Source organism: Trachinotus anak, unplaced genomic scaffold (genome assembly GCF_046630095.1).
Source record: "Trachinotus anak isolate AG129_WGS33_773 ecotype Australia unplaced genomic scaffold, CSIRO_AGI_Tana_v1 ptg000009l, whole genome shotgun sequence".
Lineage (NCBI taxonomy): Eukaryota > Metazoa > Chordata > Actinopteri > Carangiformes > Carangidae > Trachinotus > Trachinotus anak.
Genome location: NW_027273860.1, coordinates 12,892,304 through 12,912,516, shown reverse-complemented (window position 1 = coordinate 12,912,516; position 20,213 = coordinate 12,892,304). Strand labels below are relative to the sequence as shown.

The window sequence follows — 20,213 nt, the reverse complement described above, 5'->3', positions numbered from 1 at the left end:
ACCACGTGACCACTGGGGTTGAAGATAGGTCACTGATCATTTTCAACATTGATAAATAATTGTTTGATATAATGTCCAACATTTTTTATATATCATTTATATATAATTCATTCATTGAAGTGGAACACTGGCAATTCAACATGATGATGACCTACCGACAGCAGGAAAAGAGACTCCTTTGCTTATTGTATTTGGCTGAGCGATGTGAAAAGGTTTAAAAAAAAAAAAAAAAAAAAAAAAAAAAGTGTGGGCAACCACATAACAAGAAGTTGACCAAGGAAGCGAAATAAACAGTCCATATGTATAGTGCATGAAATGAGCGTCCTCTGGTGCATATAGTGCAGAAAGTTAGAGCAGTTTCAAATTTTGAGCTGCATGCAGATGTGTGCATATGGACCATATGGACGCTCGCAGACTTGGTCAGATATTGAAAATAACATCAAAGCCTTACAGACATGGAAACCATGAACTGCTAAATGTTTGTGCTTTCATAGTCAAAGCACCCAGTTAGTTTCCAAGAACAACCGAAGATACCCCATGTGTGGGTTGTAATTTTCATAAACTTTGCAAAACTCCTCCACAGCCACAGCGGACATTATACAATTGTTCTTAACTATATTATTATACTTACGTCAGGCGCAGAGCTGATGGCTCATTGCAGAGAGGGTGAGGACTTGTAGTGGGCCTTTATGCAACCTATTATAGGCTGTATGGAGGTGCTATATGGAGAGTGAGAGAGATGAGAGAATGATAGAGCAAGAGAGACCTTTTGATTTTAAAATTCCCTGATCTGGATTTTTTCTTTGCTCTTTTATTGTTTCTAAAAACAGCGAGGGAAACAGAAATGCAGCACACAGGCTGACATGACAGTGCAATCAAATCGACTCAGAACGGCCGGGGCCCTATTAAGGGGTACTTAGCGGATGGAATCAATGACAGCACAAACAGGCTACAGTGCCCTCACTGGTGTTGTTTGCTGCACGACAGAGGAAATGTTGAGGTCATTTTTCATTTACCCACTAAAATTGTCTTACTGTTGCAAAAATAAATGTAAAATCGAGTTTGTCAGTGTATGGTGCAGAGCATACAAGTAACTCACATACAGGATTAGTGTCTTACCAACAGTATTTTATGAATTAACTAGGTAATGAAATAGTTCAAGCACCTACCTCTGCCTCTCAGTTACTTTAATTTGTTACTTATTGTTACTTATTATTGTTTATCTGTAATTAGCTTGAATTACCCATTAAAATCAGCCTGTCGATGTATTAGTCAGGCCCCAACTATCACAACTCCACAACTCCAAAATGTTAGAGAAACCCTGCTTTAACCTTCAGCAGTAGAGAGATGATCTCCACATAAGTTTCCACTAGTCACATATCCACATGACTGAGCTGCTCAGTGCTTCCAGCCAAAGACAGAGGCCTTGTAGATATTGGTTAAAATAGAAGAGGCATGGAGAGGGTGAAGCCTAAAAAGAGAATAGAGTATGTGAAGAAGTGAAGAGAGGAGGTGTGGGAGGAATGGCAGACATGGAGAGAGAGAGAGAAGGGGCCTCGGAGGTGTGTGAACAGACTGAAATGGACAGTAAGCAGTGAAAGTGAAAAGTGATGAACAATGTATGGTTGACAATTTCAGCCGCAAATGTGTAACTCCTGAAATCCAGCAATAAGTTTTAGAGAGGGATCTCAGAGTACAAGTCTTGCATAATCGCAAAAAAAAATAAAAATAAAAAATCTATGAAATTTCCTTGTGTGTGCATCTTGTTATCTCTGCAGTTGACAGTGGGTCATTTTGAATCAGCCTTCATTCAGTGAAGCGGTCAAAGGATGATTTGGGCTTTGGTCAGAGCCAATCACAGAGGAGAGCAATGAATACAATTTGTGTGTGAAGAAAGCGAAAGATGAATGGGTGAACTGATTCGTGTGTGTTTGAATATCCCTATGGAGTTGTGCGCATGTGAGCATGCATGTGCCCCCACACTGCTGTGCCGTGTAGACGTGGCCAAGCATGAGATTGGGCCACTAATCACAAACACGTGGCCACTGATCCTTACATTCCATTTTCTTTTCTCCTCTCTTTCTCCTTATCCCTCTTCCTCTGTGTTCCTCTCAGCTCTTTCTTGTCTCTGTCTGCCCTCCATCACATCGTTGTCTCCTCTTTTTCCCTCTCCATCTCATTTTCCCCCCATACACTTTCTATTTTCTACAGTAACATTCTCAATCCCACACTCCATTTTCTCAGCCTGTCTGCTTTCTTTCTTCCCAGACCTCATTATCTATTTTTTCTTCTCTCACATTCTCACACTGATGCACACTTTTCCAAGTTTTTCCTAAGTTTTAAAAAGTTACACGGTATTCCTCATCATTCACATGAAAGGCATCACAGTACTGCAATACAAATGCGCTCTGACTTGCTGGACAATTAACCCGATTCTCCCTCCCCTTTCATGCATTGCCTTTCACTCTCTGTCATCTTGCAAAATTGTTTGATGTCTCTAGCTGTTGCAGTCATCCATCGATAATGGCGGTCCGCTCCTAATTAAATTACTCTGTCTCCATCCGCTCCCTTTGCTCCATGACAGAAAGATGAAGTACTAGCAGAGGGTTAACCAGCTGTTTTCTCTCTGCTGCATTTTCCTCGTGGCCTAGCATCTTAATTAATTAATACTGTTAATGTGGTTTTGGTGTGAAAAGTGGCAACTTTGATAAACCCACTCAAATGTTCTCACACACATACAGTACCTAAAAGCGAGTACAGAGGCATGAAAGCATTTAACGGATTCTGCCCACTCACTTTCCCATGCTGACAGTAAGACAGAAGAAAGATGTTCTTGTTTGATGCTCTGATCTGCCACTGTCACTTCTGTTCGTGTGTCATGCCTGTCATCAGCTGCTCGTCACCCATCCAAAGTCACTCCGTCTGAAGTCACTATCTGAACTCTGGTCTTTGACTTGAAAATCTCTCCCACCTCTGTGTTTTAGAAATCTTTTATCTCTCTTTTGCACTCTCGCACACAGTTTCACTCGTATGATCCCACTTTTGTTCCTGCGTTACCTTATCTTGCACACTTGCTCTTTCTGTTTTTCTCCACTGTTGCTCTTTGCCTCTTCTCTGACTCATTTTGTATCAGTACTGTAGAAGCTACTTACTCAGTCAGGAAGTTGAATTAAACCACATATTTTATGATACTCCGCTTGGCTGTAATCATCACATACAAAGATTTACGCCTAATTTCACATTTGTGCTCACATTCTAACTTTCTCTGGATTATCCATACAGTACATATTTTAAGTATATTATCAAGTTCCCTCCCCAGGAGCGATGGACAACCCTGAGACTCTGATCAGCTGTATTTAAAAAACAGCAGGAGGATGTAAACAGCCTAACGAGTGTTGAACAGATGCCAGAAAAATTTGGGAACTGATCTTCTCCCCATTAAATTCCCCTGCCTTTACTCAATTAGCACATTGCTGCTGGTGCAACCCACATTCCCAAGATGACTTTTCAGTGGCTTTTACTGTACATTCATTTTTATTGTTTTTTGTGAAAAACGGGCAATAACTAACTTTGTATGGTCAGTTTGTTCACAGCCCACAGACACAGCTACACAGCTTTATTCCACTGAGAAACTGAACAACTGATAAAAGCTGGTGTTTCGCCTGTGTGTGCATGTACTGCATATACACAACACACTTGTATGGTTGTTTCTGAGAATGTTTGTGGTTCCAATCAGTCCTGATATCTGTTTCATTCCACTGTAAGACACTCCAGCTGTGCTGCTACAGCTACAACGCTGGGTTATCTGTGTCATCACAGATAGCTCAAACCCTGTTTTGCAAGCTTGGAGAAACTCCAACCATGTTTTTGGCCTTGGTTAGCTCCTTTTTATCAGAAGGAGTGTCTCAGTACAGACATGTGAAGGGTACAACACAGGAACATTTTCATCAGGTAGCCTTCAGGTAGCAGAGTAATCTGATTTCTAACGTGGTGTTAAGGTAAAAATGCCAGCCTCAGTGCCACAGGAACTGGTTCCACATCAAAAATTAAAAGGATATATTGTAGAATAGTGGGATGGGGATGTAAATGGGAGCTTTGTCCATTCAGACAGATTTTAAGCCACTGCAGGATGAGCTGATAAATTGCTCAAGTATATCATCAATACCAGAGTATTTCCCCAGTGAGAGAAAAAATCTGATTAGATTTTCAGCTGTTTTTACGTTCATTAAAGGGTATTCGATCTCTCTGACTGGGTGGGGTTATTATTAATTAATCAGTCATTTTTCATTGATCCACCAACTGTTTAGTAACCACAATGTCATAATAAAACTGTGAAAATGTTCATGACCAGAGTCTGAGGTGCCTTTTCATCTTGCTTCTTTGTTGGCCAACAGTTGAAAATGTAAAGGTTTTCTATTTACAGTTATAAACATACAAATCCTCTCATTTAGAAAGCTGGTCAGTATTTTTGGTAGATTAAGATTGAAAAATTAATCAGTTATTAGATTGTTGCTGACTAATCAGTTACTTAACTAAGTGTTCCAACTGTCTGACTCAGACCATTTGAATGGTGTTATTTTTTTTTTCCTAGTTTACCTTTGTAATTATTTTTTCATTGCTTAATGCCTCAATGTACTGAGTTCACAGACTGAGTCTACAGACTTCAAATATCACAAATAACACACACACACACACACACACACACACGCTCTAAGTGTCTCTTATCCATTGAAAGTGATTTGGTATCTGCAGTACTTTCAAGATTGTTATCAACTCTTTTGCTTTCAAGGCTTTATTCTCTCTGCATTCCTCTTGGATTGTACTTATTGTCCGTCCTTTATCCTGGGTTCTATCTCCTGATCTTTTTTTCTTTTTGTTACTTGCCTTTCTCCTTTTCTTCGTATCTTCCTCAGAGGTGGTTTCTTTGACCTTCTCTGGTCCCCTGTTCTCTCGTCTGTCCTCCTCCTGCTCCTCCTCTCCTCCCTGAACATCTGTGTGTGTGACAGGCGAGAGAACGGTGACAGTCCCCCGACGGTCCTCCCCTCCTCGTTCTCTTCCTTTTTTTCCTTTTTCTTCTTTCGCTGATGCTCCTCTTCTCTCACTCTCTTACCTTCCATTCTCGGCAGCCTCCTCCATCTCCACTTTATTCTGTCAACCTCTTCTCACTTCTCCCCTTCCTCCCTCTGGCTTTCACCTTTCACTGCACCTCTGTTCTTTTTTTTTTTTGTCTTCTTATATCACTCTTCACCCCTCCACCCCCAACCTCTGTCAAGCCGCCCCTCCTCCTCTCTCAACTCTCATCTGTTCTTCTTTTCCAGGCATCTCCTTTCCACTCCAATCTATGACAGCATTTGTCCATTTCACTTCTCTGGTTCCTGCTCTTTTTTTTTTTTTTTGGCTCCCGCTCATCCTCGATTCATGTCCCTTGTTCCTCCCCTGACCTCTAACATCAAGCTCTTTAGCCCAAAGCTCTCTTTTCACTTTTTTTTTTTTTTTGGTCCATCTTTCCGAAATGCTGCCATCATTTTCACAATCTTTTGAACCTTTACATCTCTCAGGACTTTTCAATCTATCTGCCTCTCTCTCGCTCCCATCTGTTCCTTCTGGTAACCCCATAACCCTAACATGCCGTCTGTTCCATCCTTCGTCTTCATCCCCTTTTTTCCTAACCGTCACCCTGTCCTTTCATTCACCCTTAAAGCCCCGTTTAGACTTACAGAAGCACTTCTTTAAAATACAGTCACCTCATTCATTTCACTGAGACTGTGGGAAAGACAGGCTGAAGTATCCATTTAAAAAAAGTTTCAACACAACACAATGCAACATCATCAAGCAGTGCAGTGCACTAGCCAATCAAACAGCTCATATTTATGGTATGTCACATTAGGGTGGTAATCGCGGAGTAACTCACGATCTGATTCTATCATGATACGTTGCCTACGATAAGGATGGTCATCTACTATACATCATAATATCTGTATAAGTGAAGCTGGAAAAAACATCCCTGAAAGGCAAAAATCCTGTATTTATTCACTGCACTGTAGTGTTTCACAGAATTTCACAACTCAGATAAAACAATGTGCATAGACTCTTAGGTTAGTGCCTCTTTAACACACAAACTAGCTGGGTTTCCATTACACTTTTTTTGCAGGACTTGAATGTAAAAAAAATGTTTCCATAGCAATTTTGCAAAATATTGCTTTGAAAAAAATAGTCTGAAAACCCACCTCATGCAAGTGCAACATTTCTTTGCTACATTTGGGAGTTTTTTCGAGATTCGTATTTCCTGGTGCGCTGTGCTGATTACAATAAAGTGCCACTGAGTCTGCGTAATGCATGTGTGTGTTTATGCCAAGGTGTGTGTCGATGTGTAAGAGTGAAAGACCTGCTCTCTCCAGTGGAGGCCTGGTCTGGCAGTATGTGTGTGTGTGTGTGCGTGTGTGTGTGTATGCGCGTGAGAGTGTTTTGGAGGCTTTCTGGTTTTTATTTGTGCCATAAGAGTTGCAAAAGCCAAAGCCAGACCAGATTTTCAAATTGAAAGAAAATAGTTCCTCAGTAATTTTTCTCATGTGGTCTACACCGTCTGCCATATTCCCCCTGTGAGTTTCTTCGTCTTCAATTCACCCTTATTCAATCGATAGGCGCCACCATGAGGAGAAGTGGTGACTCCGGTAGGTCTGGTAGGTCAGCGAGGGAATCTGTTTAGAACACCTGCATGTTTTAATCAAAATTGATACTTGTCACCAGTGGTGATTACATTGTAACATAAATGCTGTAATTCTAATGTTTGGGTTGGGATTGTTGAGACCAGGGCTGCACGGTGGAGAATATGATTTATAGGCCAGGGCCTCTCTGTAGCACCACAATGCTTATGGTGCGAAGGATGCACAACAACAACATTTTCCCTTGATCAAAAAAATTGCAGCTCCAGTGATTTGGATATTACATTTTGCCATATTGCGATTTTGATTATTTATATATATATATATATATATATATATATATATATATATATATATATATATATATATATACACATTTTTATTTATTTATTTTTTTTTGGGCATTTCTGTGCCTTTATGATAGATTAGTGGAGACTGACAGGAAAGGGGGTAGAGAGAGGGGAATGACATGCAGGAAAGAGTCAGACCGATTGGGAGTCGAACCGGTGACTGCCTGCTAAGAGCACCCTAACAACTTGACTACCGGGCCGACCCAGCGATTTTGATTATATTTTGATTAATTGTGCAGCACTAGTTGAGAATTGATTGAGAATCAAATCATTGTTGCCATGATAACTTTCCAGAAGTGTAAAATGTTCTGTGTTGTAGTATTATGAACTGTTGTGTGTCTGATACGTCTTCAAACTCATGGATGTACTCAAACTGGACTCAACATTCACTCTGGCAGAGAACCTGTATTAGTGTGCAGGTGCTATATACTGTATGTACAGAGTGTGGCTAATCTGCAATAAAAGACTGGTAGAAAGGTGGTTATGGGAGTCAGGTGGCTGGGACTGCAAGAAGTTCAGAGGGCAGGTTGGTGGACAGGTGATCAATTACAAATCTGTAAAGTTTTTAAGAGATGCTTGAGCCGCAGGGAGTGTGAATTGCCTGTGCAATTTGTGTTTGAATGGCTGTTTACCAGGCACCAGTGAGTGTGGTCAGGGAGGCATTAGCTCTGCAGGGTAGATAATGTTGGAAATTTACTGTTTAAGTGGCCTTGAACACTGTTTGCTTGTGTTTCTCAATGGCCAACAGTGGAAAACTGAACATTAGCAGCTCCAACAAAACAGGTTTTGACTGGGGAAAGATTTGGCAGGTCAGCTTTCACTGGATAAATGCATTTTGACATTTTGATAGCCAGTTTTTGAAATTAAAATATCTCATGGGTCATTACTGTCATTAGATAATGACCAATGACCAACCCCTTCAGACAAAACAAAGTGTATGGGTGTGTCTTTAGTATTTTTGAGGATACATACAGAAATGGAGCCACACATCTCTTGTGGCTCAACTTTCAGATGAGCTGACACTAAAATACTTTCTGTATACCAACCTTCAATGCCCCACCATTATTGGGGAATGTGCAGTTATGGCCACATTGCACATACTGTATATTCTGACTGCTCCTTTCTCACTTTCCTCTGTCTTTCCTATTGTCTTGAACTCTAGCCATATTTTTTCCAATCTTTGCTTCTATTCCATGTCATTTAAAACCACCTGAAGACTAATTCTCACTTGACGGTGCCCCTTTTTCGGTGTTGAATGGCTTCCATTTATCTCTCTTTCTCCCAAGTTTCTCATCCTTTGCCCTGTGCTCTCTTCCTCATCCCCTCTTCACTTTTGTGCTCATCTATCACCTTCTTTACCATAACTACATTGCTCCCTTCCTGTCCTTTTTTTTCATCTCATCCACATGCTATCTCATCTCTGCCCCCCACCCATACCAGAGCCATAAAATGCCCTCTCATCACTCCCTCTTCTGTTAACCTCATTCATCTCTCTTACTCTCCCACATTTCCATTTTTCTGCCTCCTCCTCTCACTTGTCATCCCCTCACCACCACAACACCACACACCTTCTCGTCATTCTTTCCAACACCCATCTTCTGATCTTGTTCAAAGTGCCACGCTGCCTCGATCATTGTCCGCTCAGTTCATCTTCTTAATCTTTGTTTTCTACTGTCTATTTACTTATCACTATCACAATGCCCCTCCTGTACCCAATTCCTCACCTCACCCTCCCTCTACTCTCCCCACTTTTGATACACCCCCACCCCAGGGAAATGGCTTTGCTTCAACGGGTTTTTTGAGGTATTGACATTTCCACTTATATGGGCCTGGTTATCTGTCAACGCTGGGGCTAGAGTGTAATGGCTCTGTAATTGGATAAGATATAGGATTTTTGTCAAGGGAAGGGGATACATCGCAAACCACCTCGCCTCTATTTTATCATATGATATCATATAATCTCTCAAGCCTCCTCCACTGTGCTTGGCGTTCTTCTCCTACTCTTGTACTTTCTTGGTCTTATTATCTCCCACTCTCTCACTTTGTCCCCATGTTTCTGTTTTCTCTCTTTCCCTGTCACTTTTAAATCAGTCACTCTCCTTCACTTTTGCTTCCAGACCATCAATGTCTTATCTGTATTTATGTCCTTTAGAAAAAGAAAATCCATCACCGAGAATCAAGGAAGACGGCCGTGACATGGCCAGTTCGCAGTCCATCCACCACCCACTCTTCCTGATAATCATTTTACTGACCTGTTCTGTTACTGGCTCAGCTGTTTGATGCACTGATACATCTTCAGTGCCTGGTGTGTCTATGTGTGCACTGGTCCCTACATCTGTTTTATGCACTCTTTCTCATTTTACTTGTATTATAAAACAAATACAAGTGTATTTATACGGTGGCTACTGTCCTCACAGAAGCCTACAGTTAGTACAAATTTGGAATTAGTTTTTTCTCTGTCTCTTATTTTTCAGATGAAATCAGGTCAGTGGGATATTGTCCAACATTTTTCTTTCCCTTCTGTCTAGCAGTTGCCTTGCTCTTTTGTTTCCACACCATTTAACCAGAGGCTCATTTAACCTGCAAGGTCCAGGGGAGTTTTGGCCCTGCCTCAGGTAGACACCTGGAGGTGCAAAGGGGTGCAACTTTTGGAGGGCACATAAGAATTTGTCTGGCAATGAAGGCAGAGCCATGAGGTTTCAGGTTAGCACAAGGATGCTGACTGCCACTGAGTGGATTATGAAACAAACACAGCCATCTATTCCACCAGACACTGTAGCCATGGGAAAATGGCACTGAAACACTCTCCTTTGATGCCTTTAGAGATGGTCATTTTCTTCAAAGCAATATTTCATCTCGGAAAAATGTTTTCTAACTTTAGTGCACCTCCTCTGTATAGGAGATCATAAACATTCCACCTCGGGGGGTTATTTTCTATAACCCTCAGCTATATACAAAAAGGTAGACTAGGAGGCCAAATGATATCACTCTTACCACTTAATGCAAGATTAGGCAACTATTATACCTTAGAATAATAGCTTCAAATAATTTTACTGTAACAGGGAGAATGCTGCCCATTTCATTACCACTCTGCGCCCTATCGCCTGCTCTTGCACTACATAACTTAGGTTGAGAGAGCATGATCTCTTGTAAGTAGCACGTAGTGCTTCACAGCACTATGGCACACCCACAATTATGGGTCGTCATCTAGTTAGTGGTAGTAAGTTAGAAAAAAACATAGCTCAGTGTTCTCAGTACGGATATCATGGCAGAGGCGAAGGGACTAGTCACTAGCATCTCTGTTTTTGTTGCCTGAGCGATTGATAGGCTTTGTTTGCTTGAACATGAACTACTAGCTACTAGGGGCAGAGAGACTGTTATTCAGAGTTGGGATTGTTGAGAGAAAGTCAGTCTATATAATGGCGTCATACTATATGCTACACGACATTCATTGTTTATTGTTCCTGGACTGTGCAGAGTGTTTCTTGGTGTTTTTTCCAGCATCCTCAGTTGCAAGTGTAGAGACACATCCATGTTACTGGGAAGCTGAAGGAAAATCAACTTGGCCCCTCTATGTCCCCTTTGCAGAGTCCATGAGAATTTGCTCCCTTGGTGATGGTGCCCTGCTTGTCTGCTAGAGTCTGGCGGCAACTATAGGTTGTTTGCTAATGGAAATGCCTTTGTCTTAGCCAAAATTTCCTCCACAGCTCCATCCTCTCTGTGCGCATATGATTTCTTGAAGCATATGTACACAGTGTACATATGCAGAGTGTATGCACTCTGCAAACTTCCTGCCACAACAAGGTCTAGATACTAACTCAGAACAGAGAAGCCCAAAGACAGTTCTCCCCTTCATAGCTTACTTGCAAAGCCCCGCTACTTCTGCCTGTATCTCAGCATGAACACCTGGATCCTGCTGGAGTGTGGGCCATTGGCATGGCATATCCTTGATATTGATTTTGTCCTCACACACCACCTTGTTGGACCCAAGAATATTGCACGACATCTTCATCACCAGAAAATTGGTACAAGTTTTTGCACTTTGCTGCCTGAATGTGGCGATGCTCTAGAGCATGGTTGCAACAGTATACGAATAATGAACCAGGGCAAATCTCCTTAAGTTGTGCTTGCATCCCAGAGGAAACAAAGCTGCTGGCACCAATGAAACTGTAACCTTGTAGCTTTTCCTAAAGAAGGTTCAGTTGCAAGAAGAGAAAGAGGGTTACTGATGTTTTGTCAGGTGCATTATAAAATCTCAAAAATACACTCTGCTGGGCGGCCCAGTTGTAGAGTGGTTAGGGCGCATACCATGTTGAGCGCAAGATGCTCTTAGCAGGCAGTCACTGGTTCGACTCCCGACCAGTCCAACTCTTTTCTGCATGTCATTCCCCTCTCTCTACCCCCTTTCCTGTCAGTCTCCACTAAGCTATAATAAAGGCATAAAAAGCCCAAAAAAAAAAAAAAAAAAATACACTCTGCTGGGAAAGGTTTGAAGGTTTGAAAGTAGAACTGCTCAGATGGCCCAGTGTCCAATGTTCCTCTCTGGTCAACCCATAGTAATGAGTGTCAGATGCCCCAGTGATTATCTTGCACTGAACACCATGTGCAAAGCATTCAAGTATTTCATTCTGCACTGTGTCTGACATCGAATTGTCTCTCCTGAGCATCCACTCGCGAGCTGCTCATGAGTTGCCATAATACTCTGTCACAATGACACTGGCCTCTCACAGGTAGCCCTTCACGGGCTAAAAAAATTGATTGCCCTAAAAGCCAGCTCAAGAGCCATCCTGGCAGTGTTTTGTTCTTTTGCCACGATATCAGGCAGCAGAGCATTGATTGGTGTGTTCGTTAACCTGGCAATCTTGTTCAGAGCCTCAAGATGAAAACATGATTTGTCATGCTGTCTCCATTTTTCCACAACCTTTCGCCAATTTGAAAAGAATCCTTTTCACAAATGTGGTGGCAGCTCTCATCCGGTCCTCATTAATTAGCTTCTTTGCTACAGCAGAGCAACATGTGAAGCTCGAGGCCGCTTGGACTCAGAGCCCAATAGAATTTAATGAACCAGCATCCTGTAATTCCAACTTGTGGCTGCAGAGGTTGCTGTTGCCAATACTCAGCAAAAGCAACATCAAGTTACTGACGGAATTAATATTAATTAGTGACAGCTAATATGATGTACCAGCAGCAGTCATTGTCATTTTAACCACCGAAAGCAATGCTCAGCACCTGTTAAAATGAGGCGATGTAGCTGATTATTATTATTATTATTATTTTTATTATTTAATGCAAGCCCTGCACCAAAGGTTAAAATTCCTGTGCCTCAATGCTCAACTTGGATCAACTTGGTTTGCTGATTCTTGTTTGGTGTGTCATTGAACATCACTATTTTCATGAGCCAAGACTAAAAACTTATGACAGTGAAATCCCTTAAAAAGTTGTTTGGTGTAAGATCAGCATAAGAGGCTGCTTGGGCTTTTGTAAAACTCTTTTTTTTTTTTTTTTGCACATCCATTTTACAGTTTGCGAACATCTTTTAATTTGCACATGCAGGTGAAATGCTTTTACTGTAGAGCCGTGCTTTCTTTTGTTTCTCCTCTTTGCCTTTTTCTCTTCTCCTCTCTCTGTCTCATCGGCCACTTAGACCACAGACAACTGACTGGGTCAAATGCGTGCAAGGATGCATAGACGAGTCTCCACTTCCTGTGTCCTTTGTTTCAAATTGAAAGCCCTCTGCGAAGTTGTGTAATTGCGACTTAATGACATTTCATACGATTCTGAAGCAATGGTGGGCTGCCGCTCCAAAATGGTGGAAATGCTGCTTGCGTACCAGTAACCAAAGGAATCCATCCTGAAATGTCAAACATGCAAATTACATTTTTCTTGAAGTTGAAGTGTCTGTGTTGTTGGAGAGTGAATAATTATAAGATACTTCAGAAGAGTGTATTTGCCATTCTTGTGAAACATCTTTATTGTCTGCAGGCTCTAACCCTGAAAAATATTATTTCTCCCACACTATTCCTATGTCTGTCTTGGAGCAGATGTCTGGGCCGCTCTCTGCTGGACACTGACCATTAATAACAGTACAGACTATAACCTTGTAACACATTCTCTTTATAAAATGTCATTATGGTGGTACCATGCTGTCTCTCTGCTTGTCTTGGACTCAAGAGCTTGTCTGCCCTGAACATTGGCAACCCGGTGTGTATGCACAACAGACAGCTCTTGCAAATAATACACTGACGAAAGAACACTGCCAAATATGTGACTTTTTATTTATTACCCCAGGGCCAAGCCATTTTCCTATAAAATTATTACACTGACTATACACTAGGGGGGGGGATTCAGCGAGAAATTCATGATACCACAACACCATCACAATGTGTTGCCCACAGTAATGATGATATCATGATATAGTGATTCTGCAATACATCATGATATCTGTGTAAGTGAAGAAGAAAATACCCTTAGAAGGGCAAAACGCAGGGATCATGTATGTCTTCACTGCATTGTGGTGTCAGGTTCACAGTATATGTTCAGTTAGATGTAACAATGTACAACAATACACATTTCTCCCTGAAAATAAACACATAAAAATAAACATATTCAGTGTTTAACAAGGATAATCACCTTGTTTTGTATAAAAGTGGACACAATTCTACACAATTCGTTAATGCCGCGTGGTCTTTATCAATTTTATTTGTGCCATAAGCATGTTGTAAAAGCAGAAGTGGGCCCAGACGTCCGACTTGAAAGATGACGGACCTCTGTGATTTATTTTCTCAAGCTGTCCACGCTGTCTGTTATGTTCCCTTTGTGAGTTTCTTCGTCTTCACCACAAGTTTACCATCATTCATTTCATAAGCGTCACCATGAGGAGTCATGAAGTAGTGACTCTGGTAGGCAAATTGGCGGTGGAATCCATTTAGAGCGCATGCATATTTCTAATGAAAATATCTATGTGGCAGCAGTGTATTGATAATGTGCAAGAGGAAGTAATACAATATATTCCCGTGTGGATGTTCTTTCCCACCTCTACTTCACACTGTTAAAGCAAAGTAACATTTTTGAAGACTAGACAACCTTTGACTTGCCTCTCATAAAATGTCCCTTGCTCTGCAGGTGCCGGTGGGTGGTCACCTCTGGACAGTGACCATTACCAGTGGCTACAGGTAGACCTGGGTTCCAGGAAGCAGGTGAGCGCCATAGCAACACAGGGTCGCTACAGCAGCTCTGATTGGACAACACGGTACCGTGTTCTCTACAGTGACACAGGGCGGAACTGGAAACCATATCACCAAGATGGCAACATTTGGGTGAGTGAACAAGAGATGTATTTGTGTACACAGTATGTGCGTTTGTACAAGCAACAGCCACAGGCTGTTAGAAAGGGAACAGACAGCAAGACCATCAAACACAGAGCTCTACAGTCAGCCTGTTTTTAAAGTCACGTTGGTTGATCATTGTATCATATATAAATCATATCCAGAGCTATTTTTATCCACTATTCTGGAAAATATCTGGTCTTATAACTATATTTTTTATTTTCACCTGTTAATTCTTTTTTTTGTGTAGAAATGAATATATGACTAAAGATGTAGGTGTTTAGGACTGCTCAGAAGGGAAATACTTCCACGGTGACAAAAGAGGAAATTAAATGAAACTCTGCTGTTAAAACAAGATAAATTTTCTTGTCATTATTATGAAAATGTGAAGGCTTTCTTTCACCCTACCGTAACCCAGAGCAGAAAACCTTGTGTGGGAGGAACGCTCTCAGAGCGCCACAGTGGTGCACATAAATATTCATCAATTAATTAGCTCAGTTTTAAGCAATTGTATCATCTCAGTCACAGACCTCATTCAAGCCCTGATGGGCTCTAGATGGAAAATACAGTGTGAGAACAACATTTGGGAATGAGCCACTGGCTCTTTATCCTTTGACATTGTATGGATGTGAATTCTTTCTGGCTGTATCATCTACGTCTCATATTCCAAACCAACAGACCTCCATCACCGCATTGTTAGCAAGCGAGTGGCACATCTGACAATCCATGATCACTGGCTAATGTAGTTAATGGCCCACACTATTCACTATATCTGTTTGGTGGAGGGCTACAGGTAATAACAGATGGGCTTTCAGCTAGAGGAGAGTGGGGGAGTAGAAAAATACCCCTGTCATGAATAACATTGATGCACCAAGCCAGTCAGCAGAAGTCTAGGACCTGGAAGTAAATGGGAGGGGGCTGTTTGTTTGCTCCACTAGTGGAGTCAGACAGGGTATGTTTTTTTTTACCCCAGTCTATCTGATTCTCATCTGCTAGAAGCATCTGCTAGAAGTGTAGAAAGAGAATGAGCATTATTAACCCTACCACAGTTGGATTCTCAGGTAATTATCTCCTGTAGAAGGCCATTAGGTCTATGTACTTTAGTTTACCTTACTGATCTACTGGTCAGGGACAACACATGCTAATTTGCATCGATATGTTGCAGATGTATCAGATTTAGCTAAAGGTCTAAAGAGAAGAAAAGCAAGTACACAAGCGTCAAGGACATAGAGGAGGATGCAGCAAAAATGAGAAGGAAACCTTCTAAATAGTGTAAATAATTTCAAGGATATACCTTAAATGAATCAAGAGATCTTTATAGCAGTAGTAGAGTAACTTTGAACCATATTGTTCAAGGTTGTGAGAAATATACTGCATGTCTTTATTTTTCTGTTGCCTTTCTATAAGTTAAATGTTGAAAACAAGTGGGATAAAAAAGAAAACCCTGCTGAGCCCTTTTGACCCTTGTTTATGATCAGGGTGTAACTAAATAGTGAATCTGAGGAAACATTTTTTTCTCCAGAATGCTAAAATGTTGAAACATGTTCTGCTTTTTAAGCTGCAGACAAAACACTTAAATGCTTGCTTAGATGAAATTATACCACATTCCGACTGTTGGTTACAACACAAAAGCAATTTTCTGTGTTTTTACTTTTTGCTTTCTACTTAACTACACTTTTAGTGTACTTTAATTCAGAGTTGCTTTTCCTGTGAAACATTGTTATTTTTCATGCTGCTATGTTTATTTTACCAAATTAAAGAATTACTCACATTCACTGCCAGTTTTCATCAGCTTCTGAATCTGGTTCTTTTCTTCCTTTTTGACCTTGTTTCTCATGCTTGGAAAATAATCATCAATATTTCTAATCTACAGTTTGATATATCAATTAATTTTAGCTTGCCTTCGGCTTCACTAAGTGTTGTAAGCAAGGATTGACAAACAAAACTCTGAAGAGGCTGAGCTCAATGAGTGACTGCTTTTTATGATGATGGTATTAAATGGAACTGGAGCCTGATGGTAGCTCATCTCTTGGGCTTGGTCAGCAGAAATCTCGAGAAGAAAAAAAAAACATAAAAACAAACAAAATAAAAACAAAAAACATCAGAATGTGAAAATACAGCCTATCCTAGATTTAATCACCTACTGCATAGCCTAATATTCGAAGAAAAGCATTTCACTGGGGCAGCTTTTTGCAGATGGTACGCAAGCTTAGGGAAGTGTTTCCTGACAGGCGTCACTGAGGGAAAACTCTCTGTCCCTCAAATTTTATTCCTGAAATGCAGCTGCTACGCCATAGAATTATAAGTTCCAGTTATAATGTGTTTTCATATTTTCATACTAGTGTGTACAGTGTTTGTTTTTTGCATGTGTTCATTTTCATTTGTGGGTATTTAGCTCTGCATTAAGCCTTGCAGTAAATAGCTCCATCATTATTCTGTCTTTTAAGACTGCGAGGACTGGTTGTGGTGACAAATATGGATCTTTTACAGTTGAAAGTAAATTAAGCTGCAGTTTTTGTGTGCTGCCCCATAATTGTTTGCCGATTATTATTTATTCAGAAGTGTTTTCCTTCTGCCATTAACCCTGATTCATTGCCTCTAATATTTCTGCAAATACTCCAAAACACATTAATCTCTCTGGTGTTTTTGTAACTATAGCAGACTTTTTTTCAGTTTTGCCTGGATGTATGACATATATATTGCTTTTTAATTTATCGCCAGTGTAATTCAAAATATTGCTTATGTAAACAAATACAGAGCCAATAATTTCAAGCTGGGCATATACCATCAATAACCCTTAGTGCAGTAACAAGAAAAACCAGAACCATTTGTTTCTCTCTGTCTCTTATCTTATTTAGAAGACGCTTTGGGATGCAAGCAATCAACATGCATGCACACATACTTCTACTCCTGCTAAAACTTGCTGATAATTAAAATGTGCCTCTGCACAAGTTCAGACCTTCATGATTGTGTGTGTAAGTGGTGATAATATTGGAGCCATCACTGCTATTGATCAAAGGTGGGGATGGTAGGCGCTAAAGCCAACTTCCTGTTTCTGTCTCACACACACACACACACACACACACACACACACACAGCTTTCATCAGCCCCTGTTTCAGCCCATTCAATCACACTTGACTCAGTCCCATTCACCAATGGATGAGGTTCACACAGCGATCCCCAGAGAGAAAACCACCTGTCCTGCATTCTTATGCATGAAGCTTCTATTCAGGACCCTTTTGCCACCAATCACCGTCTGCCATTGCGCCACACTGATGATTTAACTCTTTCTCTGCCACACGGAGTAAACAACTTTCAGTTAAAGCAAGTGTGATACTAGCAAGATCATTGGGACTGTGATTCACTATGATAATTAAAAAAAAGAGCTACTATACCAGAGGGCAGTAGAGGCTGTTACAGTAATCATACTGACAGGGGAGCACTTATTGGCTGTAATGGAAGATGAAATGGATTTATGTATGAATCATTTCTTATCGAGTTTCCATTTAACTATTACAGTAAATGGAGGGTGGAATTTCCCATTTCTGGTGTGTTATAGAGCAATGTGTTGATTAGCAGGTCCAGATAGTTTGTATCTACACACACTCAGGCACAGGGGTGATGTGATACACAGTCCTGTCTGCTACAGAGGTTGGTAATAGTAGTGAGTGGTAATAGGCTCTAAAATGTAGGAATGTGCCCAAAGAGAAGAAGAGGACAAAAAGGATGACACATTTATAGAATCAGGATTTACAAACGCCTTTAGAGGAACAAATTGTATTTATCATATTTGCCAGATTGTAATGATGTAATGTGATTTGGTGTGCAGCACTGAAGGCAAACTCTGTCTGTTTAGAATGAGAACTCCACAGCGTACTTTAACAATATTTACTGTTTGTTTGCTAAATTGCACTCCGATAATGATAGTGATCAATAGAAAAAAGATTCACCGATTTGCTTATGCACCCTCAGAAAACCATCATTTGTGAAATGGTGACAGTTGCAAAAATTACAGTCATATGTTTTAGAAATTTGGAGTACTCGATGACAGGTAACAATTTGTCATCAAAATGTATGACTTGGAAACCTTTCAAGTGATCATCTTAATGTCTTTTTTCAGTTTAACCGTCAAAGATTGATACCTCGGTGCTTTCTGCACTTTAATGTGTGTCTCGGAGGGAACATTAAAAGCTAAATGCAGTGTGTGGTGAATTGTGTGAAAAAGGAAAAGGAAAAGGAAAAGGAAAACCCTCTCTGTGTGATTGCACATTAAAACCCAATTAACCTAACAAACATTTTAAGTTACGTTTTTTTTCCACACACTTGTTTACTATAACTCATTCCGATGCCAGCAGGCCCACTCTCACGTTGTCAGATGGTTTATTCATGTGGATGAGAGCTTGAAGGTGCAGGTACACCAGGTCAGTTGACAGTAACGTATGTACCTAATAAACTAGCACAGCCATGGCTGCAAGTCTTAAACTGAGACCAGATTAAATGGAGACAGTGGACCAGTGAAAAATAGACCTATGTGTAAGTTTTGGTCTTATAACAGTTCTTATTAGCATAAGTTCCTGTAACTTAAAACTTCCTCCAAAAAAAGTTTTGATTTCCATTCACATGTGCCTGTACCTGGCATAAGGTATGTAGACAGCACAGGGTTAGATTGAATTCATATTTTGCATGTGTGTCTTTGGTAGTGTCAGGGGATAGACACCTCTGTAAATTATACCAGACAGGGGAAAGAGTGTGTGGCTAAAAAAGTGTTGTAACATAGGAGGCTACATCTGTAACTACTGTATCTGATGATGTTCTATGAAGCAAAATGATTATATTCATTCAATAGTACATGCTGTTAACGTTCATCAAAATATGTTGGCATAAAAAAAAAATCTTTTACTGTAAATAAACATCATGGAGTCAAAGGATCTTTGAGATTAATGGTGATATAGCACCTAAATAATTTTTCAAGCCTCTGCGCGTGGAAACACATTACTGACCTTGTTATCTTGTCAGCTGGCCTGTGAGCCAGTTTGGCCCAGACTTGACGAAAGCGGGGCATAAGGCATAAGACAAGTGAATTATAGTTACCCATAACTCTGACAGGCCTGTAAATCTAACACATATCATTTAGTGGTTGCTATTTTGGATCTTCACATGATGTGAGACTAACACATTTGCAGCCTGGTGTCCTAGTAGCCTATATATGGTAGAAACATGTCTTTTAAGGGTGGCTCCAGTGAGTTACAAAGGGAAACTGTTCAGGTATTGCTCAGTTGTAAAAAAAAAAAAAAAGGTCAGCACCCAGATCTTCTTCTACCATCTTTAAGAGGCACTGCTCTTAATGAGATCCACTGATTGCTCTCATTCCTAACCTGTCTGGTGCAGTTCAAATGAACTCTAGTACATTTTTCTGCTTAATTTGGCTAATTAAGGGTAGTGTGAGTGGTCTTATTCAAACTGATAAGGGGACAATGTCTGAATTACACTGTGGCTTTCAAAGGAAGACAGCTGCAAGAGGACAAGGAGAAGCTCTGCTGAGCATGTGTTTGGCAAAACGATCCAGCAAAAGAAGTAAAATGGCAATTCCAGGCTTTAGTATTGAGATTTCTTTTTGCATTTATGGAGTGCAGCTATCTTAGTTCATAAGGAAAAAACTTTCTATTTCTGCTTCACTAATATTAAAATTTTGTTCTAATTGTGGCTGATGTATCAGCAAAATACTACACAGACATATGGAATCTTAAACAGCTGTAAGATCTGCAGAATGACAGTTACCACAACTATCTAATGAATGTGCCAGTCTATTTGATTTCATGTTCACATCTCTGGTTTGTTTATCATTAGTGACTGTGAACACAAAACAGATGACAAC

General features: G+C 40.5%; 1 protein-coding gene across 3 annotated transcripts in view; it reads left to right on the top strand.

The window, feature by feature from the left end:
• The window catches only part of cntnap2a (contactin associated protein 2a), a 338,398-nt gene that overhangs the window by 155,707 nt on the left and 162,478 nt on the right, over window positions 1-20,213 (top strand). For all 3 annotated transcript variants that reach the window (XM_071485431.1, XM_071485429.1, XM_071485430.1), the window contains one exon: window positions 14,135-14,328. In XM_071485431.1, coding sequence (XP_071341532.1) covers window positions 14,135-14,328 — 194 coding nt within the window. The remainder of the gene's footprint in view (window positions 1-14,134; window positions 14,329-20,213) is intronic.